Raw genomic sequence first — 27,945 nt, forward strand, 5'->3', positions numbered from 1 at the left:
TTTTTTTCCTTCTTATTTTCTACATTTAACTTGCTAACATGATAATTTAAATGCTGTTTTCATGCTATCTAGAACGAATTCTGGTGGGAAAATAGTCATTTTATTTAAATATACAACAGTCTCCTAGAAAGTGTTTAATTGTAAAACTGAAATAGAAAAAAAAAGACAGATATGGATCATTTAATCATATTTGATGAACAAATTATATGATAGTTTGATATCAAATATAGATTTTTTTAATATTTCCAACTTATCAAAGTAATTTATAGTAGCCTAATTATGGTTTATTTGTTGGAGACAAGTTCTGGTGATTGTGGAGAAAAGTTTAGAAGCTTAATTTAGCAGTTTGTATATCAAGTGTAATTTATGAAAACAGATTGATTGTCAATCAATTTCTCAATTATCTACTATTTTAGTAGCACATGTTAAAAAATGTGACATTAAAGTTAAAAACACATCACTTATGTTCACAGAAGTAAAGTTTTCAAGAAACAAGAGTATGTTGGATTCAGTGAGTAGACTACACTGTTTTTGTAGTCTATATTTGTTAACATTTTGTAAAATAAATTATAGATCATGTATTATTAGATATCCTGACAACGATAACTATTTAATTTTATTTTATCAACTATAATTGGTGCCGTAGAAATCGTAAAAGCAGTCCCGCTTCTCTTCATTATCTCATTATTATGAGATCATGAGACCTTGTTATTCCACTATTATAATATCCAAAAGTCCAATAAAGTCTGATAGAGAGACAAAATGTTGACATTATAAACAGATATTTGGCAAGTAAGTTTTCTTCAGAACAAGCCTTTGACGAAAACAAATGTTTATGAGACAGGGTACATTTTTTAAACTGACTATTTATTGTAATCGGTTTGTCATAATTACAAAGTCATGCACACATGACTCAGCCTCAGTCAAGCCTCAAGTCCAATATGAAGTCAAAAATCATAATGTATCATGCAGATATGGAGTGTGTATGTAAACCTCTACATGTTCTATTAGACACAAGGAGAATGAAAATAACAAATACCAATGTAAATCATCTACAGATGAAGGCTCAGCACATTCATTTATCCAACATTACTCGAGTGTATTTTCACTTTTCACCATACAAACACCAAACTCTTGTTTATACATTCTTTTTTCCCTCCTAGATTTCAGACCCCAGAAATAACATACGGCCTTCAACGAGCACTCCTGTCAAAAATCAACATGTAAATACTGCAGGTATGTGTCACTGTTTTTGCTATATGTGGTTTGAATATGTTTTTTTTACACACTACATGAACTTATCAAAGCTAGAGCCAAAACGTTGCCAACATGCATCTGAGCTGACACAGTTGAGAGCGTGACAAAGAAGTGAAAGTGGCTTTTTTTTGTTTGGTTTCCTATGATAGCACACAGCATGCCACGCCACAGATCAATAAGCCTACACCTTCGCCCGCACCCTTCCATCCATCTCGCCCTCCATCCCTCCAACCGTCCCTCCGTCCGCTTGAAGGATCACAAGTGGCAGCAAATGTCTGCAAAGCTAAAGTGTCTCATCACAACACTCCAGTCCGATTTTTTTTTTTTTACTTCTCCTGCTCGACAATCTTCGCCTCGTTCATGTACTTGTCAATCAGGTTTAGGGGCACTCCGCGTTGCATGAGCTCGTAGAAGGTGAACCCTCCTGGATGGGGAGGGGAGGGGAGAGGAAAAGCTCTTACAACACTGTCGGGAGGCACAGAGGCAGATGTGAAGACGAAAGAATAGAAAGAGAAAGAGAGCTGAAGAGCAGAACAGGCCGATCAAGCAAAAAAACAAGCAATGCAAAGAAGAGAGGCCAGATGTTCATACACTGGAGTGAAGAGAGAGAAGACAGGTGGTCAGAAGAGTCCATGTGTACAGTGCACACTGTTTCTAAATCAGTGTGTCCCCATTCCATACTATACACTAATTGTCTTAGCATACTTAATTTCTTAATTTTTCATCATTCGATCTGTTTTGTTTTTAGCATAAACCATGAATGTCCACACCAGATCTTATGGTAATGGACCAAAAACAATTAGTTGACACTTTTAACAACACTTTGGTGCCAGTCCATCGGGTAGCTATGTAGACGTTTCACTTTAGATTGTAGTGCATGAACCAAAGTAGGGTTCATCCTCCTGGGACCACGAATGTTTTAACCAGGTTTATTCTAAATCAACAGCAAAATTGTTTTTTTTTCTGTGTTAGTTTGCTTGCTTGCAAACAAAGCAAATATTAGGAAGGAATATTTCTGACCAATATTTTCCAGTCCTATTCACTGAGGGAGAATAGTGGCCATCAAGCATTTTCCTTTTTTAATCATATACTGACTGACTTTTTTCTTTTTCTTTTTTTTTTACATTGTATATATTACCACATATTTTTGCTTACAGTTGGTGTGTAGTAGGGAATTAGGACAGAGTTTACATCTACTCAGACTTTAAGAGGAGAAAAGATGTAACTGATTCCATTGAAGTACAAGGCATGTAAAGATTTAACATTTTAACGTCTTTAGTTGTCTGCAACAAGCAGCAGCTTACAACAGAAGAGTGTTGTCTTTACTAATCAGGCAGTTTCAAACACAACTTAGAAAATACCCGGTGTTAGTTTTCTCCCTTTGATCCCATGAGGTTTCCAACAGCAGTATTTAGATCTACAACATAACAGTCAGTTTCAGTTTGAACAGATGCTGCTGTGGATTTATTGACAAAGGTTAGAAACTCTTTTTACTCACCTTTTCTCTGGTTCAAGTTACATGAGTCTTTAAATGCACACACTTTTGATTAAAATAATCCAAACAGGGTGGTTAAAGTCAACCCTTAAGGGGATCTTGAAGAATCACTTAGCAAAAAGCTGCATCATGCAAATCCTGTTTTCTTAAAAACTTAGTTTCATGTTTTGTTTTGTTTTTTTCGGGGTCCTGTTTTCTTGAGGAAGAACAGCTGCTACAGTCCCACCGACTGAGAAAAGCGAGGTTACATTGGCTGGCTGAAAGATGCATAATGAATGACATAAGCTTCATATGCCCAAACCATATGAAAGCTTACCTTATATGAGAACATACATTCACAATTCTTGAGTTTGGACTGGGGGAGAGAGAAGAGAAGAGGGGTTAACAAAATGTTTACATGGAGTTATATGTGTGCACCAGGGAATACTGTTGAGTTATTACTGAACTCTTTTATATGAGGAGTTAACTGTGTGGCACAAAGGACACACAGGAATCTGTGGAGAATAGTTTAAGATGGAGACATTAAATAATACAACACAAAAACGCCACAGCTCTATATGTTATGTCTACTGAGGTGTGACAGACTGTGTTGAGGTGGTGTGTTGTGATGATGAACAAGATGGCTGGATGGACTGGGCTGGATAGAAACAGAAGGGGGATAAACCTCTGCATGTGGTGGTGATGGAGAAGTGTCACCAGATATTATGTGCATGACACACACATGAACAGATATTATTATTATTATTATTATTGTGTCATTGTAACTATGTTGAAAATGGTGTCCAAAGAGCTCATTGCACCAGATGTTCATAAGTTCAAATTTTGCCCAGTTTTCAATAAGTAGATAATTGCCCATCATTACATTAAAACAGGTTGCACCACACATGTGCTCTTGTATACAGCCAGTGTGCTTTCTAATAACAAATACATGACCAAACAATGTTAGCTACGTCCCTGGATATTTTCCCAGCATATTTTATACTATTCTTTACATAATAAAGAACGCATAATTTATCATATTATTAGGTCGAATCAAGTTTTTTTTTAATGTTTGGAGGTCCTGATACCAACTTTAACTTCATGTTTATATAGCTAATTGGTTTTGATAGGGAAGCTTCAATGGTGCAAACCGATTTTGTAAATCAGGGTTAACCCTTTGCCAAGAGCAAGTCAGAAGTTTAAAAAATTAAATAAAAGAAAATCTCAGCAATGAATTTACGAACAGCTGATGCAACCCAATCCAGATACTTACATGTCCACCACCTATTTGGCCAGCCATTTGGAAGACTGTAACCCACAGTTCAAACACTACAGTACCCTGCAGAACTGGTTTCCAAAAGTCGCTTTTGCTTCTTTAGACTCTTGTTGGTTGATATTTATCGTAAATGATTAATTATTTTTGCAAGGATCCTCAAAGTGGAAGAGATGCTTAAAATGTCTCCAAATATTTTACTAATGAACAACAACAAAAAAGAAATTATGAAGGAAAACTAGACCTAGACTCAGACAGGTACCAAGGCTGGCCTTCTGCTTTGCACTGACCTTTGACCTCCAGCTTGCAGTCCACTTGGGCCTCTCCCAGGTCATTGATGGCCCTGCAGGTGTATACGCCACCATCATAGGGGCTGGGCTTCCTGATCTCTAGAGTACATACTCCCTGGTTGCTAAACATGCGGTAGCGTGGGTCGTCAATGATGGTCATCTTATTCTTCATCCAGAACACTTTGGCCTGCAGGCAGACGCACACATATCAGAGGGGCAATGATGATCGAACCAGCAGACAGATTGGACAAAGCGGCTCGATACTGTACAACCTAACAGTTTTAACGCTCTTAAATTATGTTTCCTAGATCGTCTTTTTGCAGTTTTTTCCACAATAAGACCAGAGAACACTACAAAAATGCTACAAATTCAAATTGAAACTATTAGCAATAATAGCTAGAATTAAAGAATTAGATCCATTTTGTGATTAACTGGAACCAACCTTTAAATTTGATATACTGTCTTCAAATGGGTTTGTCTTGTCACACTTCTAAGAGTATCAGTTCTGTACTACACCATGACCAATGTATATTTACCTGAGTATAACGTGTGGTCTATACACACACCGGTTTTACCTGTTGTTATCCCACCTACCCTTGGGTTGGCACGGAGACTACAGTTCAGAGTAGTATTGTAGCCAGCAATGGCAAAAGTGTTGATCAGTGGCTGCGTGAACTTTGGCGGCTCTTTGAAGTCTCGGTCAGTGTACTCGGGTGTTTTCATCTGCATGCCTGTTGGGGTAAGGGTAAAGGAGGAGGAATGGGGTTTTGCATGATACTGGTGCTGAGCGGTATCATGTGGGGAATTCCCTATGTGATGAGGGAAAGACAATGTTTCTTTATTTATCATCATCCATGGCTGACACCAATGTGTAAAGGCCTGTCAGTCATAGCCCGACCCCTGTTAGATGTGAAAGTGAGGCAAGCTCACTTTAGGGTGGAAAACATCACTGACAGTACCTTTCAGATAACAGCTGTGAAACCAAACGTGAGCAAATGATAAAACAACAACTTCATTAGATGTGATATCAGTGTAATCCCTTCCAGAGTTGTCACTTTGGAAGCATTTCCCACCCACGTCAAATTATTAGTTTTTAAAGTCAGGGAATATCAGAGATTTGGCAAATACAAACTTACCGTGACATGCAAAACACAGTAACCATTCTAACAAACCTCTCATCTCATTCATTCATTGATTAACCTTTATTTAACCAGGAAAAATTGCTAAGAAAGAACCTGGTAGGAGGTGAAGGACCTCCTAGGGGGCATTCATTCACTCAAACTGACAGACTGTCACTTGCTAATGCCACAGTCAGTTGTACCTTCTTTGACGATGAGGGCACTCTTTTTGGTTTGGGTGGCGGCTTCACTCAGGCCACACATGTTCTCTGAGAAGATCCTGAAGAAGTACTCATTCCCAACAACCAACTCGGTGATGGTGATGCAGGTGCGATGGTAGTGCTCAAGGCACGTGAACCACTCCTGGAAAGCAGAGTAAAGCCAGTCATGTAAATCCTGTGGAGATGCATTCAATATTTAGGAAGTTTCTTGTTCAACTTAAGTTAAAGTATGAATCCAACTTCTACCATCGTCTTCTTGTCTGCTTTTTGGATGGTGTAGCCTGTTATTGGGGCATTGCCGCAATCTTTAGGAGGAGTCCAGACCAGGGCCACATTTGTGCCCCATACATCTTCAATTACCACACTGTGGGGAGGTCCAGGTAGGTCTATAAAGCAGGAACAGATGATGATATTAAAGCCAAAGTTATGAACAAAGATTATTATAATTGGATCGTGATGTAGTATCAGTTGCAAAAATAATGGTGATGTCTTACTCACCTACGATTTGAATGTCAAGAACAGCTGTGTCCACATGATTTTCTACCTGCACTGTCATCTCATACTTCCCAGAATGGCTACGCTCTGCTTTGCGTATGAAAATGATGCTGTCGCAGTCTGTGTTACGGATGCTGACATGGGAAGGCTCTATGGGCTGCCCGTCCTTCGTCCAGATGACCTTAGGCCTGGGTTTACCCTACGAACATCACACCGAGTGGAATTAATTTAGTGTTTCGCTCTGAAATGTGTAACATGAATGGAGCAGGGAGATTTACCATGAATGGCACCACAAGGTTGACCGCCTCTCCAACTCTGCGAGTGTATGTCTGCTTCAAGTGCCGGGGCACACGGATCTTGGGAGGTTCTGGGGGGTAGAGGGACCAGAAGGTGCCAATATCAAAGACTGATTTAACCATGTCATCCAAAATATCCAAGTTCTAAGCCAAGCTGGCAAAACTCACCAATAACCTCCTTGACCAGTATAGAGTGTTGAAGTGTTCGTGGAGAGCTGGCACCAGCAGCGTTCAAGGCTTTGACTCGAACTAAGATCTTACACCCAGGGTTCAACCCAGTGATGGTGTACTTGGTTTTCTCTGTCACCTCTGTGTTGGACACCACCCAATCATCAGCTGTAGGAAAGAAAAAAGTCCATTTGAATTGATTTATTGTGTCGTGGGATTGTGCGAGTGGCATTGTGAGGTTTGAGGTGGGTGTTACTGTCTTGAGCAGCCTTAAGTCACACAGTCTGGGGCATTTGGTGAGTTTGCGGCTGACTTACTTCCTTCTATACAGTACTCCACTAAGTATCCGTCTAGACCCGCAGCTCCGATGGTCTCAGGAGGGCGCCATTTTACGGTCACTGTGGTGTCAGTGACATCGTCCACAACCAGCATAGTGGGCTCACTGGTCACAGCTGGGAGGAGATAGATAGGGGTTGCAGAGATCAGAAGGTCATCCACGTGATGTTACATGAAAAAGATCGGAAAACATTCATTTTGGCAAGTCGTGACCACACGCGGACGGCGCCTCTCTTTCTGACTGGTATGTTATCGCTCCGTGTCAGCTCTCATTAGTCCCTGCTCTTGCCATCTATTCTTGTGATCTGAATCATACTTAACTCCTACTGAACCCTCTGACAGACCTGATCTCCTAAACCTCTAATCCGCAGATGATTTGGCAGCCATTATAAAGACATATTTAATATCCTCTAAAGCTCCTGCATATCCATTGGAGGTCACAGTCAGAATGTTTGGGATGGCGGGTTATGGGGAGCAACAGCTGTGTTGCTGGGGTACCAAGGGAAGATCACATGCACTATCATAGGAGCACACTTAAAATTTTCTCCATTATTAGGTGGTGTAATACTTTCCTTGACAGACTGTTGACAGTAACAGCTCAGAGGCCGGAGATTAGACTGTGTTAAGTGGAGACATTTGGGCTACTCACCAAGGGGAGTGAAGGCTTTAGACGGTTCACTGGGCTTGGACACACCAATAGCATTGACAGCAAAGATCCGCACTTCGTATGGCACTCCTTCAATCATCTTCTTGGGTTCGAATGATGTTTCTTTGATCAGATCAAAGTTCAATCTCATCCACCTGGAGCTCTGCTTCTTTTTCCTCTCAATGAAGTAACCTTTAAAAGACAATTAACATTCAACCGACTGATGCTGATCAGTTAAACTGGCAATTAGTAAGATGCAATTTTTACCTAATATTGGTGAACCGCCATCGTATTTCGGTGGGTCCCAAGTCATAGCGCACCAATCACCACCCACCTGTGGGACCATAGGAGCCTCTGGAGGGTCAGGAATGTCTGCAGACAAACACAAGTTTTCATTAGAAATTCAGGAAGCACATTTATAACTAATTATATTGTGTTTTGATTGAAGTGTTTTGTGATCCCTTACCTACAACCTTGACTTTGATGCTGGCTGTGTCCTCACCAGCCTCATTCTGCAGGACAATCTTGTAGTTCCCGGTGTCTTCCCTCTCTGTGACTTCAATTGTCATGCTGGTCTGGTCACCGTACGTTTCAGCTCGGACACGGTGGCCTGACTCCAGAATGACCTGGGACAAAAGACATGGGAACAATTACATACACCCTAAGCTTTAACCATTCAGTAAAACAGGAAATGTATAAATCCCATGAAAAATCAGAGACCGAGACAGCAGGGAGCTTTTGGCTGTAAAGAAAGAGATGAAGAGAGAAAGAGTTTACGACCACTTGGGTTTCAGCTCACCCGTTCTCCTTTCATCCACACAACTCTGGGTGCTGGCTCTCCACTGATGGGGATCTCCAAGCGAAGTTTGTTCCCTGCTACGATTGTGACAGTGTTGTCTGGGAAGTTCAAGCTCTCCAAGTGCACCTTTGGAGGGTCTGCAAAAATGAGACCAGATCATAAATACACAGAAAAACCTATGGAAAGATTTGAGCCAACCCCAAGCCAGCGAAGTATTGTCTTTGTACCGATGATGTGAACTTTTGAACAGAGGCTCTGTGAATATCCCTCGGGTACAAAAGTATAATCTCCTGCATCGTGAAGAGATGTGGCCGCAATTTCAAGACGATGGACTCTGAAAAATGAAAATGTATGTTACTAAATAGTTTGGACCTGTTTTGATTGATTGAGATCAACAAATATAGGACTGACTTGTTTCTGTGTATGATGTTGATGCGATCGTTTGGCTGGATCAGCTGTCCATTCCTGTACCAACGACCTGGGACGTTGCCTGGGTAGATCTCACAGTGCAGTTTGAGTGGTTGACCAAGCTTAACGGTCACATCCTGCAGGTCCTGGAAGATCTTAAGTGGTTTCACTAAACAAGAGCACAGAATATATTAATACTAATTTCTCTAATAAGCAATCAAACAATGAAAATGAATGAATAAATTCAAAATGCTACATACAGTCAACCTGTATGTGAGCCTCAGATGTGCCACCAGTGGCCATGATGGAGTATGTCCCGGTGTCTTCTTTGGAGGCGTCATCAATGACCAAGAAGTGTTTGGTTCCCTCACACTTGACTCGGTATCTGGAGCGTACTCCTGTAGGAACCTCCACGCCGTTCTTCATCCTGGAGGAGGAAGAAGCATTTTAGATATCAATCCTTACTGAAGATGTTTGCTTCTGTGCAACATTAATAGTTTTATAAAAAAGTGTATGACATTAGCTCCCATTGAGAGAGGGAGTTTGCTCATTGCACCATTCCCTTACCATTTGACTTGAGCACCTTCCTCTGACACCTCGCACTCCAGCTCAATCCTCTCATTCACTGTGGTCTTCACAGGCTCAATACCTTTAACTATCTTAACCGGCAACTCTGTAAGATGGGAGAGAAAAGGAAAAGCCACAAACATCAGGTTATCTGGCTAGTGAAACCACAATTTTCAAACATCTTTGATTATTGACACTTTATCAAGATACCTTTGACAAACAGCTCCGTGGAGCACTTCTCATCTCCTGCAGCTACAGAGTAGGCTGCATCATCAGCCATGCTGCAGTTGTTGATCACCATAATCCTTTGTGTGCCCTTATGCTCAAAAATATACCTGAACAGGAAGTCCATTAGTTACAGAAAGAAATTGTGGTAATATAGGATTATACCAACCAAAGCACAGTAGGGTTGCGTTTGGAATGGATATTATTACAAGATGTTAAAGGGACAACAAGGAGTTTTGGAAAAACAAAGTGTTTTCACACTACATTTATGAGCCTCCGCACGCACCGTAAAATTCTTTTGACCGGCGCAAGACGGACTCATGTTTTCATTCATCAATAATTAAAGTCAGAGGTTCAAAGAGGTTCACATACCGTCGTAGTTCCGACCATAAACGGCGATTCAGCTACGTTATTCTCATGACTCGTTGCGAAACTGAAAGTAAAGAAACGCTGGTCGGCTCGACCAGCATCTCCGCCACCACTAATAATAACAAAATAACGATAGAGACAGAATGATATATTTATCGAAAATGGGCCCATTAACAAGTGTGGATAGCGGAGATTCATCCACATTAACGTGAGACTTTTTTATAACTGATTAGAAACTCCTCGTTGTCCCTTTAAGCGAAGAAAGTAAAGTTATCTTTACCGCAAACTTACAGAAACCAACCAACCAAATTACTCTTGGATTCACAATGTAAAAGTGTGGGGAAAAAAACTGCAGTCGACATGCATCAAATACACTGCACAAATCCAACTAGACAAAGGAGACAGTGTACACCAAAACTGAGACATGGAGTAGTGAAAACTGACTGTATTGATGGACTTACTTCCTTTGACTAAAGACCAGCAGTGGAGGCAGAATGGAGCCACAGACAGGAACGAGCACCATGATATTACAGACAAATAGACAGACAAAGACAGAGAGACATCATGCCTGGATGGGGTACAGTATGCAGTCAGCAACAGTGTTACAACAAAAAAGAGGGCCGAAAGAGAAACAGTGAGGTCTTCAGAACAGGGAGCCCTGGAAAAGTTCCACAGGAGACCAAAACCAGAAAACAGCAATAACCTCCCAGATGGCTTTAACTTCGCATGGCTTTGAACAGACCAGTGAAATCATGCCTGTCAGGATAGACATCTTTCTATCTGTTTATGAGCTTTCAGACACCATCTAATCTAGCTATTGATTCCTAGACTGGGGAATGACTGGGAAAACATTAACAATCACAGATGACCAGCCTTTAAATCCATTTGCAGTCATATTTGGTCACAATATCTAATCTCTCCTTGTAGCTCTGTTTTAGAGTCCACCAGTGGGATTCTGCTGTGTAGCTAATGGATCTTCTTTGATTTGATTGTTGTTGTCCATTTTATTTTGAGTTATGACTCCTGGATCTTCACACTCAATCAATAGATAGTTATTTTTCTGTTATTGACTATGACGAACATCTACAGTATTAAATCTGTTCCAAAGCCAGACTTGGTTAAAGACCTGTGAAGGAGGTACTACCTTTTTCCTGCACAAAGGAGGACATATACGGTACAACAGTTAATGGCAACAATTGACATCATACAGCACATTTACACCCAAATGTAGCTCTGGGGCCATGTATTATCTAGGGGCATGTAATAATCCTATTAAGAGCCACATTAGAGTCGAGAGAATGTTATTTGTTGACTGGCAATGGTTCACAGTGCAGGGGATTAAAGACAGTGGTGGTTATAGGTTACTAAAAATCTTACCAAATCTTACCACTGGAAATTTTAACATATTGCTGTTGGGGTATTTATAAGAATGTAGACCTCAGGATATATGATGTGCTTTTGAGCTTAAGTAAATGAGGGAAAAAACTATTTAAGACTGAATAAATCTGTGTGTGGGGTAAAACATGTGAACCATTGTACTTTTGAACGGTAACAAAATGAAAACACATACTACCAGAAAAGGCATAAAGATTTACGTCGCCACAAATGAGAGACATTTTTATAAAAAATACACCCCTTTTCTCTCTCTTTTTTAAATTTTTTATAAAGAATGCCTTTCATTTGTGCAGAGTTGAAAGCGAGAAGACATGAAGGGTGCAACAGAAGACAAGATCATTGCATACTTAGGACTGGGCCTGATTTCCTGTCCGTTCTTGTACCACTTCAGCTCAACAGTGGGGTCAGCCAGATCGACCACCAAGCGGATCTTTCCACCTTTATCCACTTGGTAAGCTGGTTCCAGCTTCTTCGCAAAAGCTTTGACAAGACAAAAATAAGATAAGGTCACAAAAAAGTTGTCATGCCTAAAGGAAGGCTGATATTAAGCTGATATTTATTTACCTTCAGTTTTCTTCTCCTCTTTGTGGGTCTTCTTCAGTCTCTTCAGCAGACCCCTCAGATCTGTGATGCCATACATGAAGGCGATCTTCTCATACTCATCTGGACGGGCGTTCTTCAGGATCTCCCACACATCCACCTCAGGAGCGTCGTCCTGCTGTTTCGGCTCCCTAATGGTGCCGTAAACGAAGGAACAATGTGAGGGAACAAGTCATGGGCTGGTGCTTGCAACGTGTCCTGAGGAACCACTCATTATCCTGTACGATTGAGAAATTTCCAACTGGATCTCAGAGACAACGCTTTACTTCGTCTTTGTTTTTTTTCCACTTGAATAATGTCGTTCTCAATGAATGTGCTGAGCGTTCCTCAGGACATGTCACACAAAGGGATGGGCATGGTGAGCTGTCTACCTGTGTGTTAACATTGGCTCTGGAGTCATATGTTAACGGTGACAGGGTAGCAGCACTATTACCGCTAATACAAAAACACATAAGTGCTCTGATGTATTTACAACTTGCTGTTGGTTAATTGTGTCCACATGTTTTTTTTAATTGTCTACTAGATATGGACCTGTTGAAGAAAACTCGGGATGGATGATGATCATTGAAGGGCTTCATAAGTAAGTACAGTCAGAACTACTTGACAACTAGGTTAAAATGATACATGAGTAATATATAAATCTGATTTAATCAACTATATATAATTATGACTAATTCGACTGATGATGATTTACAATATTAATTGTAAAACAACACAATGACAGTCACCATCTTTTCAGGGCTATTACTGCCTTATTTGTCAAAGTTAAATTAACTTAATCAAGTATCAATGTGCTCTTTGCATTCATCCATTTCTAAGCATTAATATATGGAGTTAAGGTCCTTTTGTGAAAATCCTGTGTGGCAATTTATGAAATGGGAACAGATATTTGAGATTTCTTGAGATCTTCTTTCCCATCCCTAGAAATAAAAGGGAAATATTAAATGGGAGATACAGAAGAGTTTTGGTTTGTGTTCCTTTTGTTTGTGTACTGCTACAAGAGTCAGGGATAAGTCTGGGATATACAGGAAGAGGTTTATCAACTTCGTAGGATTAAAACAGCACACAGGAGCGGACAGATAAATGAAGGAGAGTTGTCGCTTGTAAATGTGTCATTCAACACACTGTTATGGTACTTTTTTGGGGGGTAATAACATGGGGATATGCAGCATGCAGGGATTTAGGGGAGACCTGCAACAAAGATTTTAATAAGGACTCGTATGTTTCCTTTCACTCCTACGAACTGGCCCATCCCTTTGTTGTTTTTGTTGGTTTGAGAGATCACTTCAGAGATGCTCTGACTCTGTTAGGTGATAGGAGAGATGTTAGTGGAGATGTTAGAGAAGGAGATGTAGTTCGGAGTGTATCCGTTAGCTTGTATTACAGTAAATACATTCAGTCAGTTTCTTTCATAGACATTTTCTCAAATGTCAGAAAGGTTGGAGGTGAATAGCATCGAGTATTATTCCATTCTTTGCTTGTATTTCTCATCTGTTTATTTTCAGGCAATTATAAAGAAGGCCAAAATAAACAAGGTGGTGTTTGTCTTATATTTCTAAATTGAAATAAAACGACAATGTAGCGATAACACTATTTTACAGCATCATTTCACCATGGCCCATTAGCACATCATTAATGATCCGAAATGGCGCTCTTTACGTCATAAGGGTGGCGTCGACGGCGACATCCTCCTCCCAGTGTTTATGATGCAAGGCCCATTTCCATCATTACTGATTGCTGACAGAGCAGTTAGGAATGCTGCCTTCAAATGAAGTGTTACCGTACTACAGTAGGCCAACACTCTTGCTCGTCCAATTCCTATAGCTACATGTCATGCTGGCGACTCTACAGGATTACAGTACTCACCCGCAGTAAGGTCTAATCATTTAAAAACCTATGGTTTTCTCTCTACTAACCTTTGATTTCTGAATATGTAGGGGAGAAGAAGAGACAAGCCCAAAATAAATGTATAATTTCGCCGGTGAACAGTGTCACTGCCTATAGGTCTATTTGTATTATATTATCTCAAATATGCCACCACAGTAACTTTGGCATAGCACAGAGGTTTTCAAACTGTGAGGCACTCCTCTTAGTGTGGACAGTGGGACAGCATGCTATTTCTTTGGACTTATTGGACAAACCTCTCTGAGGATATTACTATCTCCTATATCCATCATCGCGTTTGCAGTGATAACTGCAAACAGGAGCTGATAATGCCAATTATGAGCCAATAATATTAATGACTAAAGAATAAATATACACTAAAACAGTAGTTGCAGCTCATAGCTTGTAAGTGTAACCCTAATCCTAAGAAAAATAATAGTTATAGCTATTTTCTATTTCTACCCTCTTTTATTTGATAGTTTTTTATTATTACAGTAAATAGTGGTGTTGGGAGTGAGGGAGTGCATTAATCTCAATTTTTTTCCCCACAGAGTCAGACTTTGAAAACCCCTGTTATAGTGTAATGTATTATGTAGACTTGCCACTTGTACTGTAGCCTTATACAAACCAAATTTTGACAGAAAGTAAAGGGAAGCACATCAAAAAAAAAAAAAAAAAAAAAAAAAAAGGGATTAAAAATACTGAAAATGACAAAATCCACTCGAGGGGGTTGGGACGTGACTCTCACCTATGTTTAAGGAGACCACTAAAGTCAAGCTCCCCTGCATCTTCTTGTCCTTCACTGCTGTTGTTAACAAGGAGAGATTAATAAAGATTTAATCAGTGATGAAACACCTACAGGTACTAGAAAACAATGCTAAAAGAGCAACGCAAAGCAAATACTCTGATGTCAATCGATGTGTTAGCTCCAAGCTAACACGATTGGCACTTACACAAAATTCCCTTTTTTCATCCTTTTTTCTAGACAAAAGCTTGAAACAAAGTGGTTTGTGTAAGACAGATCAAGAGCTGTCCCAGCCAATATTACCACAATGTTGAGGCAATGTTGAGGCAACATTACTGAGCAGCAGCATTGTGATAATGCAACTACTCTGGGATGCTTTGCATGGCTTTCCAGACACATTGTTTGTAGGGAGATTTCAAATGCAAGTGTTGGCCTTTAACTACACATTGAGTCAACTGGTTGATTTGTAATTACCTTGAAGAAAGGTTAATGACATTATTACAACCATCTTCTCACACTTCTATGTACTACAGTTACATATTACTGGAAGGTTACACGTACGAAGTTGTGCCTTGTGGAAAAGTATGAGAATAAATCATTTATCAGTGATCATATAGTCTACATAGTTTGTTCAGGTAAAGAAAAGAAAAATAAATATTTTGAATACTGAATTCAAGATGGCTGCTGTTGATTCCTTTAGAATATCATCATTTCTCGTGCTTGCATCACATTCTTTTTTATTACCTTCTTTTGAAAGCCGATCGAATATCAATACTCTGTGCTTGCTCAGCTTCTGCAAGACAATAACAACACGTATGCTAGGCTGCATTTCGTCCTATGTTTCCCATTTATGTGAAGATGAAAACAGTGCACGTTGTTGCTTTGACAAACCTTTAACTTCCAAGTCAAAGGAGCAGCTGTCAAACTTGTCCTTGTAGGTGACCTCGCACCTGTAATTTCCTGCATAGTTGTCTTTGGCCTTGATGATGTGCATCTCAAAAGTGTGGATCTGCCAGGGAGTGGTACATGTGAATTACTATAGTAGCACCATTTGCATGTAGGTATAGGTGAATGGAAGTAAGGGGGGTTGGATGCCTTGCTGTCCAGTACCTTGGTGAGTCGCTCAAAGGTCTCTTTCAGTTGTAAGTGCTTCCCTGTTTTGCTGGCCAGATCCATCCATTTTCCTTTGAACCACTTGATAGTGGGTTTGCGGAGGAGATCTTTGGCCTCCACCTTGGCAACAAAGGTGATGTCTCCACCTTTGGACAAGTACAATAGGACCAATTAATCATTAAAGTTACATTGATAAACACACCGTGACTATTATGCACGTTGGAAGTCATCTTAAAGCCAGACTGTCTAAAAGGGAAACTGTAAAAGTAAAACAGATATTTCCAAAGCACCTTTGCTCGGTATAATACAGTATTTTGGCTGTCCACAACCCTTCAGTAATGATTATGTCAAATGTCCTCTGCAGTCACCCATCGCATTTCCTTGTAAACATGTATGTACTTTGCTGTTTGCTCACCCACAGTCACGGTGCCACTTTGGGGTCTCTCTATCAGCAGGGTGGACAGTGGTGGGGTGTCAATGGGCTTTTCCAGGTCGTCTGGGTTTTGGCCCTCTCCCAGAGACCACACTGATCGGTTAAGAGAGACATGTATATGACACACAGATCTCCGCTAACATTGCGTAAGAATGATACAGTGAGGAGTTCATACACCCACCTGTCGCGTTTCATCTGAAAGTTTTTTTGCCTTACCCTCAGTAATTACAAGACAAACAAGAAAGACTAAAAGACACACAATATCTCACTTTCAACAGTCGCACCACATACAGCAGCAGAATTTAAGCTCTTAGCAACATGGAAAGCGTGAAACAGACAGTATGAACGCAGAAAAGTAATTGAAAAAATTATTTATTTTGAAAAAACATCTTCTTTTTGCAGATGTTCCGCTCTTCTGTGCGATCCTGGAGGTCTGAATGTGGATGAATCGCGTCGTTATAGTTGTATCCCATATCTTGTGTGGGCCTGTTTTCACAGTTACCACCTATTAAAGTTTATAGGCCTATCAAGTCCTACCTGCTAATCAACAAGGTCTTTACACAAATGAACCTGGAAAGCTCCTGACCAGTTATGTACCGTTGGAAAAACAAGAGCTGCTTTTTTTGATGTCAGTCTAAATTCCTCTTGAGAAAATAAACATATTTGCTATTACAGTCTTTTTATGACTGCTACTTAAATTACCTGAGTCTTTTCTCCCCATGGCTGGCACAGGGACGCTATCATCTGAACAAAGACAGAGAGAAATTTACAGCATATTGTAAGGAATAGTACTGTAAAGTCCACTGAAGCAAGCACACACTTAAAAAAGTTAATCCAAGCAAGCAATTAAAGACTCGTGAGCAGTGGCCAGAGGAATTCTGAATCAAAAGTCAAAGGAATTTTTTGGACTATATTCTCAATATTGAATTAATACTGATTGTTGATTGGAAGTGCAAAAAGTAGATATGACTGATCAGAATTCCAATTATGAACAAAAACAACGAATAATGTAACTCATATTAAAATTAAACCGGGGGGAAAAACTTAATCAATCCATTAATGGATGTATATTAATATGTTAGCGAGGAGTTTTTGAAAATTTTCATTCTTCTTTTGTAAAAAGACTTCCAAACACACCAAAACATCTTAAGATAAACATGTCTCCAGCATGTTTCCTATATCTGTTCAAGACAGTGGGTCATTCTGATTGAGAGTAAGCTACTGATTTGGTTGGTGCTGAAACCGTGGTAGTAGTTAACAGAGGGATCTTACTAGGCAGCTCAACTGAGAGTTTCTTGAGCGTATTGGCGTCTTCTGTGAAGAAAGCACAGTTGTCATTGAAATTAATCAGGATAAACTCAACTACTGACGGTGGTTTGATGAATGCTGTTGTGTACATCAAGTATTTGTTTAATTAGCAGCTGGATGCTTTCCATTCAAAAGCTTAGGGAAGTGGATGCGCGCCTGTCTCGTTCATTTTGATTTCATTGAATTCTTATTTTTCTTTCTTTATGTTTCAGTTTTATGGCATGTCTTGGACAACACCATATCCCATAAGACCTAGAGCTTCATTGGCTAAATATCGCAGGTTGACAAAGGAGGCGCGTCGACAAGCAACTTGACCGATCACTACTTGGAAGCAGACAGAGTCACTCTCAAACTGCAAACAAGGTCAGTTCTTTCATTTTCAATTAGGCTACGGTTTTTGTAATCAGCAAGGGCAGCCTTGTAACCTCAAATGTTACTGACTGAGTGATCGTAATTCCACCTTTGTTCAGTTTAAACATGAGTTGGCCTCAACAGTTTCTGTCGGAGGTTTCAGTTCAGTCTAAGTTCAGTCCGGTATGCTTGAATTACGTGTTGCAGTTTGCTTAACCTGTACATTGTGCTAGGAGATTGAAAAAACATAGATGGAACCAAACAAATAATCGCCTCAAAGTAGCTGACTCTAGTCTTGTTAAATCCAGACAGGTTTTATTGGTAAAACTTATACAGAGTCTAGAAACATGAGTTTAATCTTCATAACATCATCAGAATCTAACATCCATATCACATTCTCAAAATGTAAAGAGACAAGTTTGGGAAAAGACCGTAAATAACCATCCTAATTAAAATCGCACATTAAAATATCTGTCCATAATCGCAATATAATATTTTTGCATATTGTGCAGTCCTGGTGCTGGATTTTCGGACGAGCGACACAAACGAGAAAAATATCCTTTGCCTTAAGTGATTAAGCATATTTTAATTTCAGACTTACAGGAACTGATCGATATGGTAAGTCTATGTGATCTGGTTTACTTCCCCATTGTAAGCAAATTGCTTTAAGCTTTTAAATGGAAGCATCAGGGATTGTCTTTGACAGACAGTCCCATATAGCGACATAGATAGTCAAACATAAGCAATATAATTTACAATACTCAGTTTCATCTCTGTTCAGTTGAGAGGTGGCTCAGTATTTAGCCTAGCTTAGTGACGGACAGAGGGAAAGTATGCTAGCTTAGCTCCGTCAAAGGTGCCTGTTAACATCTCTACGTCGTGTATGAATTCATCATATAACATGCAAATGTTCATGAAGGATATTTTAAAGCTGTTTTAATTTTGACAGAGGCTAGCTGTTTACCCTGCTTTTGTGTCCAGCGTTTAAGCTAGGCTAACACTGAGCTAAAGTGGACCCAGAGATGAAACTAATATTGACATTAAGAAAGCAAGTGAGCAAATGACCTAAATGCCACAGTGCTTTATAAAGCAAATACATAGATAAAGTGTATCAACATAAAAAGCAATACCACTCAATATAAATGCAACATTGGCATTATCTGCTCTCATACACTGAATCAAAATAGATTTCATTGATATATTCAGTGGTATTTCCTTTTAACAGATACACAAGACTTTACAAATGTTAAGATATTACCCAACAAAGAGCTCTTGTATTAACATGCATATACATATAAAATGCAACCATGTATGTGTAATATATACATGTGAAATATCATTGTCACATCCTTACCTTTATTTGAGATGAGTAAATAAAGGTGAATGTGCATGTATTGTTCTGTAGCAGTTTGCATTTAGAAATCACACATTTCCTACATGTATGTCAATGCGCATAGATTTGGCATGGAACAACCGTACGAAAAAAATATGTGAACCATTTCAGCTAAAACACAAGCCACGAACCTCAGGTTTATTTAACTCCCTGACACTAGAATATAACCCAACAACTGATTGGTTAACCTTCAAGGTAATTTATTGTACCTCCAAAAAAATTCAAAGCAGCATTAATTATGCTCAAAATAAATGCCCAAGACTGTGTGCAGCATTCCTCAAAGAGTAAAGATGGAGGAGGAATAAATGAGGAGGTATTAGGGGTTGTATTGGTACCAACCTGCTTGAGGTGTTGGGGATGGGACAGTTGCTGCATCATCATCATCTGCAATAAAGGTGTCATTGACAAATAGACCCACCTATCAAAAAGCTCCAAGTCCATCATTGGCAGGCCAACAAGACACAAGGCTGGCAGGCCAACAAGGCCATTGATCACATGCGAGTCAAGACTTTGAAATGGATCGTGACATGCAGCTCTTGGATGGACGAGAGGAGAGAGACCAAAAATTTGAGCTGAAAAGTTTGGCTCAATTTGTGTCCAACAAAAACACTTCTGTGCATCTGAGAGATAAAACGCGGTGATCACAGCGGCGTGAAAAGCTCAAGCTGCCGTAACAAAAGCACAAACTCTCCAGCAGTGCGATGCATGTACACACACTGGTGGATCATAAAAAGAAAAAAGAAAAAAATTGAAAGCTTGTAATCCTGTGTCGTTTATCTGACTCTATGCAAACAAAACTGATAGGAGGTAGGCTAATCTCCCTTGTCAACACTGTATGTAGTGTAGTGTGTGCATGTTTGCTCAGCATAGAATAATGAATTTAGTGAGTTTGATTACTCACCTTGTGGACAAACAATCACCTTCAGTTTGCCATTTCAGTTAGTCTATATTAGTCTAATTCTGAAGTTTGCTATCTCAGTGCCAGTCTCCTAAGGTGCAGGAGCAATTTCTTTATTCCTTTTAAGTCTGCATGCTTTAAAGGCAACTTGGAATGAGAGCATTGTTTTAAAAGCAATTTGTAAATCAGTGCATGGCTTCAGTCATTCAGAGAGAAGACCATAGCATTCATAGCAGCTAAAGGTCATCTATTAGCTTCCTACTGCAGCTAAATTGTGGTTTTAGATCATGTAAGATAAATGGAAGGCGGCTAAGCTGCAACCAAGCTGCTGAGCCATATTGTGTGAAACTGAATGAGGCTTTCATGGCTTGTTTCAGTAGCATTTGATCTGCTAGAGGGGTAGAAACGTGCACTTGGACTAGGAGAGACATGGGAATGAATCAAATTTAAGAGGAATACTTACCAGGTGGTGGGGGAGAGCAAGGCTCGTCTTCATTTACAGTAGAGGTATCGGACTCTGCTTGCTCCCCAACCCCACCAGGCTGTGGCTGGTTTGAGCCATTGTTCTCAGTGGGGCTCGGCTCCTGAGCCACCACAGCCTGTACCGGCTCCGGCTCAGGCTCTGGGGGCTCTGGGTTCTTCCCATCAGTCTCTACTGGCTCTTTCATCTCTGCTACCGCCTCTGTACAGCAGACAAAGCGCCAGGCTGGAGCAGCAAGCATCGAGCACAAACACCAGCAGCCTTGCAAGACGATGCTTGCTCAAATGAGGTATACGTATAAATAGCTGATGACCAGATAGCCTAAATCCTCAAAAGATGAAAGTGGAAAATCACTTTCATCAAAATCAATACATAACATTTCTAAAATACTGAATTGATTGATTATTGAAGAAAAATGTGGTGTGACAGTTTCATGTGTTGTAATGTATCTGGTCATAGCGTATCTATACTGGAAAGTGATTGAGGAGGGATGAGTTTACTGACTTGCACAGAACATTTCAAATATCCTGCACTGGATACACCAGCAAATTTAGTATATGGAAGCCCAAACCTGACAAAATTATATTGCAATACATTAAAAAGTTGAATTGTGAAAATGAGCATTTTAATAGATAAACAAAGGTTTATAAATTTATTTTAACTTCTCAAGTTAATAACAAAAGAGAAAGTTAGTTCACTTGTTAATTTAATTTAACAATCCGGTTTCCTTTCTTGATGATGATGATGATGATGATGATATAACCAAATAATGAATCTCTAATATTCAGATTAGATGGTTTGAATGAGATTTAGCATTTCCTAAAAATAGGAGACTTTAACGATTAATGATTCACATTTTTCCTCTGATTAATTTCCTTTCAACTCAGTAATGAAGTAGTTAACCATTTTTTTCTACACTGAACCTTTTACATATGTTTGTCAGTTCTGGTTCTCCATATGAGCCCATTGGAGTCAGTAAAACCCAACTTCCCCAATCTCTCCACTTCACACCTCCTGTGTGATGACTTCATATGTCAGTCACACAAATACAACAACAGCCACAGCATCAGTTAGTGACAGCACCAAGAGCAAGGCAGGCACATGTGGAGCACTGCAAGCATGTGGATATCTGCACAGTAAGTGGGGTGTCTTCTTCTGCAGCGCTGATCTGATTAACTTTCTGAGCGATAATCATACCTCCACAAGAAAAGTGCAGATTCGTGTCTCTCAGAGTGAATTAGAAGGAAAAAAAAAATAGTGATGGCACACACCAAACGAACACGTGATGTGAGTGTGATGTGCAAAAGAGTGAAACATTCTGGGACAGGTGAAGTAGGGAGGGGGGTGGGATGTCAGGATTACCCACCTGGGGGTGGAGAAACCTCCAGGGAAATCTCAGGTAAAGGCGGGGCACCATTACTGTCTGGGGCAACACTTTCTGAACATGTGACAAATATAGTGGTGGATGGAACAGCTGCTTTTAATAAGCACAAAGCTTCAGCACCTGCCTCACACTCAAACATACACATACACTCACACACACAAACAGACATAGAAGTGTACAACAAATCTAAATCCACCCACCTGCCTGCATGAAGGCATTCACACACTTTATCAAAATACATCATACCATCCTCACAGCTGATTCACACACAGGAAAACTATTATAGACTCAATTGTGTCTTTAATTACTCTCCTGTCTAAAAAATCTTTGCTAATATGTCAAGATATTCATCGTTGGTATGTACATTAATTAACACACTGAGTTAAAACTCTCTTAAGACTAAAAGGTTGGATCATACTTTATCCTTCCGTCAAGGTGTTGTGGTCGTACCAGCACAACACAGCAGCTGGAAGTGTCATGCTTCTTCAGGCAGTATTGTGCACTTGTTATGTATTATTATATTACTGTCTCACACTTGTACGTACGACGTGCTTGCATTGGCAACGAGAGGGATCGCATTGAAATCTCTGTTCACTTTTGCGTTATTACTAATATTGGATAAGTGTTTGTTTGAGAGTTTTTCTTCCTTTGAACAACATTTAGTGAACGCGTCTCCATTCATACGTCCACAAAACCTCCGTCCGCCATCATTTTAAACCAGCCCTCAGACCAATAGTATAGGTTCGGCCTGTTGCTAGTCCAAGCTGTCACATTCAGCTCAGTATTGGCATGTTGTGTCCTTTTGGCTTTCTAACATTAGCCACTGGTGAGCTTCAATTCAGGGTTCACCTGGTTCAGTTCACAGTGGGAGTGGTTGGAGCTTCACTGTGAGGACAGGATTGTGTTGAACTTGCAGTTGATGGTCAAAAACTTAAAGTCTCTTTGTCCGTACATGTGTTACAGTCTATGATATGTAGGTATAGGCACTTTGTAGATGTTTAATAATGCACCTTTCGGTGGCTTAGTCACACAAGTAATCACTAATTCGTTTTAAGTAAGTAATTTGACAGATGATTGATGGTATTTTTCTAGTTAACCCAACACAGATTATAACGCTGGAAAAGATGCTCTACACAACCGCTTAGACCTGAATGACATTCATTCATAACTACTCATTATTACTATGACAACTTTTCCAAGGGACATTTTTGCCGAGACCCTAAAAAAGCCCCAACTCCCCAACGACCATGTTTGAGCCTCAAGATGCTGCAGCTCCAAGGTCAAAGACTAGCGCCGGCAGAAAGCCAGTTGCATGCCAGCACCTTGCTCACATGGGAAGGCGGGGGGGCGTCAGCTGGATCAACAGAGAGGGATCAGCTGGCTGACGAGAGGAATGTCAGAGATGCTGACAGCTTGGTTGTCGCCACAGATCGCTCCGGAGCACAGCAGCACATCCATACTGCCAACTATTGGCTCCACATTTACACTCCTATGCGGCTGTGTTGGCACATTCACGCTACATTTGGGGCAGCGATCGTCCCCTTACGTATGATGACTTGATCAGTCTTGTCGCTGGTGTTCTGCATGATATGTTTCCGTAACTTCTAAAACTACTTCAAAGTATGGTTGATGGTTGTACATTTGCTTGAGTGCATATTTGTGGTCGTAATCTGCTAGACTGTGAGGTGACTGGAGAAGATTAGATGTCTCGCCATCCACTCACCTGGCTGCCCGTTTGGTGTCTCATCTATGAAAGAAAAAGAAAAGACAGCAGTGTCAAACAGGACATCAAGATCCCAATGCAGTACGGCTCTAATGCAATCAGCGTAATCACTAAAAAAAACGTCCTTTCACTTGTGCACGTTGACCCTTTTTATTGATATCCTTTCACCACTAAGCCATACCATCTTTTCTCTGGATGACTGTCTCCTCATGCGTAGACTCCATGTAGTCTTAACTGATTATAATTGAGGCCCCCATGACACACCATTTGTTTGCCCTCTGCCTCGTCTAGACTTACAAAACTAATCATGGGGGGGGGTTGGGGTTGGCTGCAACAGAAACACGTTTGGATTCGACATTCAGAACATTTAACTGACGCAACGGCAGGGCCTCAGCAGATCAAAGCATCTGTATGGCCCCTTGGCATGCAATGACAGGGTTAAAAAAATTAACCCCCTTTTGTTATTAGTGGGTTAATGGAGCACAGTGCAGTGAGAGGTTGTCTAGTATGCATGGAAGCGTCAGACAAGTCAGGCAACATCTGGGGCAAAGAGTGTTTATCGTCCTTGCTCAGCTTTAGTTCTGGATTTCCAAAGCTTTAAGAGGTTGTTGACAACAATGGCTTTGATTGACCAGTTCTCCAACTGATCAATACTTTTACATGTTCTGGGTAGAGTCTGGAAGAGATTATCGATTGGGGTTGAAACAAAAAATACTTGCACACCCCCCTTGCACATGTCTTTTCAGTTATTTTGGATGATTAGACCTCTGCTCAGGTTAAGGAGTTGGCAAAACGGACTTTCCTCTTGGACAGGAGGTCAACAGAATCAATTAACTCATTAGAGTGATTGATGAAGATGTAACTCAACCCACTCCAACAGGTGCAACAAAGCTAATAGTAGAGTGAAGAGATGTCAATCAAACAATGTGTAGTTGCCACACAGAGATCAGAGTAGTGGTCAGATCATTCAACATGGGCTGAGTACGCCTCTTCGGGAAACTTGGCAGAAACCGTGGATGCTTTGGGAGGACCCGATCGTGTATATTGTGTGTACATTGTGGCAGCATGATGTCACATAAACCACATAAGTTCTCCGGTGTCAATAGCATGTGTTAAAAGAAATGGGGAAGGAATGGGGGAAAAGATACGGGTCAGGGGGGATTAGCAATTCATATTGGCAGTGACAGCAGTTGACAGCTCTGTTGCCATCACATGTTTGAGCATGTCAGGCTGAATTCTTCAAAGAAACCTTTGCGCTTGTGTCTCTTTACAGTAAGTGGCTCCTTTGGATGTCTCTGTATGCTTCCTCAACCTCTTCTTCTTGTAGATTAAATTATAAGGCATCTTTTCCATGGGGCATGTCTATGAAAAGGTCTGTTAGAGGCTTGGGGAGGAGGCGTCAGTGGGTGGTTATTGTTGGTTTATCTCCAAAAGCTCATCTCTGAGAGGAACAAAAGCTCAAATTCAAACAGTGTCCCACTTTCGCCCTCCAGTTCCTGGCTTGCTTTTACTTTGAAATCCCTTTACATAACCAATACACAACCAATATTCAGAGACTTAAGGGACCTGCTTCTCCCTTCCTTTTCTTCCCTTCATAAAAAGATTGCAGGCAGTCTATGAATACTGCAACCCTACCTCCTCTTATGTGCACTAACTATGCACCATTTTTACCATCCTCTTGCTTCTTGGGCTCTGATATCTCTCCATTTCTGACAATTCCCTCTGAGCATTCCTTGTCAAAATTAGCAGCGCTCCAACCTCACTTCAAAACAATGTGTCACTGGCCATCGGGCCACAATCCTACAGGGTCACATCATGCACCCGAGAATGAACCACACTCGCTCTCTGTCTCATCACCATTGAGATAATGAGAGTGGAGAAAGGTTTTGTTTTACCTCTGAGGACTCCCAGTGCAGCTGACAGGGCTGCAGGTATTTTCAGCTGTTGCTTCTGCTGGCGTGCAGACAGAAGGGCTCATACAGGCTCTGACATGAGCCAAAGTGCCGGCAGCTTTATTTTTTCCTAATATAGACCTTTATTACTTTAATAAAGATGAGCTTACATTAATGATAGTGTCTTTGCCCTGGTTTGCGGTTCTGTATTTTACTTTGGAGGATTATATCGTGATGCTCCTATGAGACTACAAGGGTCTGTAGACAGGTGAGAGTTGTAGTTGGGTGGCAATTAGCTGCTGACAGCCATTCCCCCTGTGTTTTACAACAAGTTTGATTTATGAGGCGGTATCCTGTAACACAAAAGCAACAGTGTCACAGGACAAAGCCCAGAGAGAGTATGGATGGGCCTCGGCGACAGTAAATCTCATCAGGTGAAGACATGGGCATCACCACAGCTGAAACCCAAAACTTAGTTGTAGCGAGGACAGTACTGTAAGGCCTGCTGGCGCGGGGTCAGAGGCTTGATGGGGAGGTGGCCGACCTCTGAGTGAGCCATCCTTAATGGATGGTGGCAGGGAGATGGAGGAGGGGTGGGGGGGTTAGGTGGCTGTAGAGGGAGATGGCAGGGAACAAGGGATGGGGATTAAAAGTGCGCTCATTCTGAACTATTCCAGGGACAAGAATCCCAGTCCCAAGAGATCCGCGGGCGACTCAGCCAGTCCGTCATCTCTGGTTCGGACTTTTTAAAGGCTTGAGAGTGGGGTGTCTGAAACAACAGCTCAAGCCTCCTCCTCTTCAGCTGTTCAGACTCATTTAAAGAACAATACTTTTCTACCCTCATTTATCTGCTGCTCTGGGCTACGCTGCTATTTATGGGTAGGGGTTTTGCAGCAGACTGGAATCTGCTGCCTCTCTTTCTCTACAGCTTTGTCTCCGAGGGGATCAGAGATGTTCATGGTGGTGGATGAACACTACAGGGTCAACTGCACTATATTCAACAGGTCCAAGGTAGATAATGACCAGACTAAAGATGGGCACTGATTGGGATTTTGGAGGTTACACCTTCCTCAAAACCTCAAAGCATCAAGACCAATGAAATAGCATCAATAATCAACTTTGGAAAATGAAATCTCCAAAAGGACAATTAGTCTGCTCAAGTTTCTTTTTATACACCCCCAAAAATGCCCCAATGACTTTGAACCTTGGTAGAACAAAGAAACCCCCCCCAAAAATCTTTGCAAGAGCAAATACTAAAGAAGAGATCTCAACAAAGCAGGCCAGATAAAAGTTATGTGCTACTGTACAGGCAGATCAATGGCTCTCAAGAGGATGACAACATCAGCTCTCCTCAGGAAGGCTTCCAGCACCAAAAAAAACCTCCATTTCCTCTACATGGGCATGTCTGGGTCACCGGCAGACCCCGCAAAGAGCAGAGCTAATAGAGAGGGTGGGTGTAATCGCATATCGTAATGACAGACAAGAGCGGATTAAAAGGGAATGTTGATGGACACGGCGGTGCAGATGAGTGGCGTTATGGTGCGGAGGACTTGAGGGCGGCACCGCGGGGGGATAGGTTGATTATAGACTTGAGGGCTGAGGTGTCCAATCTGGCCGTTCCGTCTCTACGATCGGGTTAATATCTATCCTCTTACGGCCCAACCCTCGTTCAGTTGCATCATCCTTCACGATGGGCTTACGCCCGGCTCGGGACTCATCAACATTCCTGCTCCACCGCTCCTCCTCATAACATCTTTCTCCAGCTGCATCACCCTGTGTGCCAACACCCCCCGCGGCAACAATAGTATCTCTTCATAAACCTCAAATCTTCTCTTGCCCCCAGGATGGTGGAAACACGCATGCATCAGTAATACAATACCACTGTCAAAGTCACTTTGAGGATTCCTGTGAATAAGCTGGCAGGCCAGACATAAAGTGATGGAGCTGCCTGCAGCCGATATCAACTGACCGCTCCTCTTAATCACAGATAACAACCAAGAAAACATGACTGCAGCAGAATAGGTTTGTTTTGGAGGCCGTTACATGCTTTGATGTTACTTCTACAGACAACATGCCAACCTCATCCTCATCCTCACTCTCAACACTCCTACCTTTCTTTGTGGGCTCTGGCATCTTGAGCCGCGTCCCAAGAAAAGCGTCAAGGAGTCAAAAAAGTGCGGGTAGGTAGATACCTTCAGGTGAGTGTGAGTCTATAGGAGGCCAGGTAAGGCGTGGGAGCCCTCTCAGTCCAGGGAGGGAGAGATATGATGGTAGGACAGTGGCAGAAAAAAACCTCTGGGACTCCTTCAGACCAGAGTGATGGGAGATGAGGAGGGCACAGGGATACGGTTTGGAAATCTCAGTGGGGGAGGAGAGAGGACCAGTGACAGATCCAGGAGGGAC

General features: G+C 41.1%; 1 protein-coding gene across 13 annotated transcripts; it reads right to left on the bottom strand.

Annotated features, from left to right (window-relative positions):
- Positions 1 to 1,100: 1,100 nt before the first annotated feature.
- mybpc1 (myosin binding protein C1) lies at positions 1,101 to 27,936 on the bottom strand. Of its 13 annotated transcripts, none has more exons than XM_085769878.1 (32): positions 27,654 to 27,936; positions 23,651 to 23,674; positions 21,910 to 21,981; positions 19,504 to 19,548; positions 17,385 to 17,426; positions 16,815 to 16,856; positions 16,095 to 16,205; positions 15,677 to 15,825; positions 15,458 to 15,575; positions 15,311 to 15,359; positions 14,570 to 14,626; positions 11,902 to 12,068; positions 11,685 to 11,817; positions 9,559 to 9,683; positions 9,349 to 9,454; positions 9,042 to 9,208; positions 8,785 to 8,950; positions 8,601 to 8,707; positions 8,374 to 8,510; positions 8,041 to 8,200; positions 7,842 to 7,946; positions 7,578 to 7,766; positions 6,910 to 7,044; positions 6,593 to 6,760; positions 6,407 to 6,495; positions 6,132 to 6,327; positions 5,880 to 6,019; positions 5,616 to 5,775; positions 4,889 to 5,025; positions 4,295 to 4,481; positions 3,069 to 3,107; positions 1,101 to 1,681 (listed from the first exon to the last, which is right to left on the bottom strand). In XM_085769878.1, the coding sequence occupies exons 1-31, from the start codon at positions 27,673 to 27,675 to the stop codon at positions 3,088 to 3,090; spliced, it is 3,525 nt and encodes a 1,174-aa protein (XP_085626004.1). In that variant the 5' UTR covers positions 27,676 to 27,936; the 3' UTR covers positions 1,101 to 1,681; positions 3,069 to 3,087. The 13 variants fall into 13 exon arrangements, with proteins under 13 accessions (XP_085626004.1, XP_085626000.1, XP_085625996.1 ...); XM_085769874.1 differs by lacking the exon at positions 19,504 to 19,548 and adding an exon at positions 20,526 to 20,744; XM_085769870.1 differs by lacking the exon at positions 3,069 to 3,107 and adding an exon at positions 20,526 to 20,744.
- Between the last annotated feature and the right edge of the window lie 9 nt (positions 27,937 to 27,945).

Source organism: Trachurus japonicus, chromosome 23 (assembly GCF_045865225.1).
Source record: "Trachurus japonicus isolate A0001 chromosome 23, Traja_1.0".
NCBI classification, from domain to species: domain Eukaryota; kingdom Metazoa; phylum Chordata; class Actinopteri; order Carangiformes; family Carangidae; genus Trachurus; species Trachurus japonicus.

Bases quoted from the DNA above. Each gene is read 5' to 3' on its own strand.
- mybpc1 (XM_085769869.1), bottom strand. From the start codon at position 22,072: ATGTGTATGTTTGAGTGTGAGGCAGGTGCTGAAGCTTTGTGCTTATTA. The intron at 17,427-19,503 runs GTTGGTACCAAT...CTTTCTTCACAG, and splicing joins ATCCCCAACACCTCAAGCAG to AAGACGCCAATACGCTCAAG. The intron at 6,328-6,406 runs GTAAATCTCCCT...TGATGTTCGTAG, and splicing joins ACCTTGTGGTGCCATTCATG to GGTAAACCCAGGCCTAAGGT.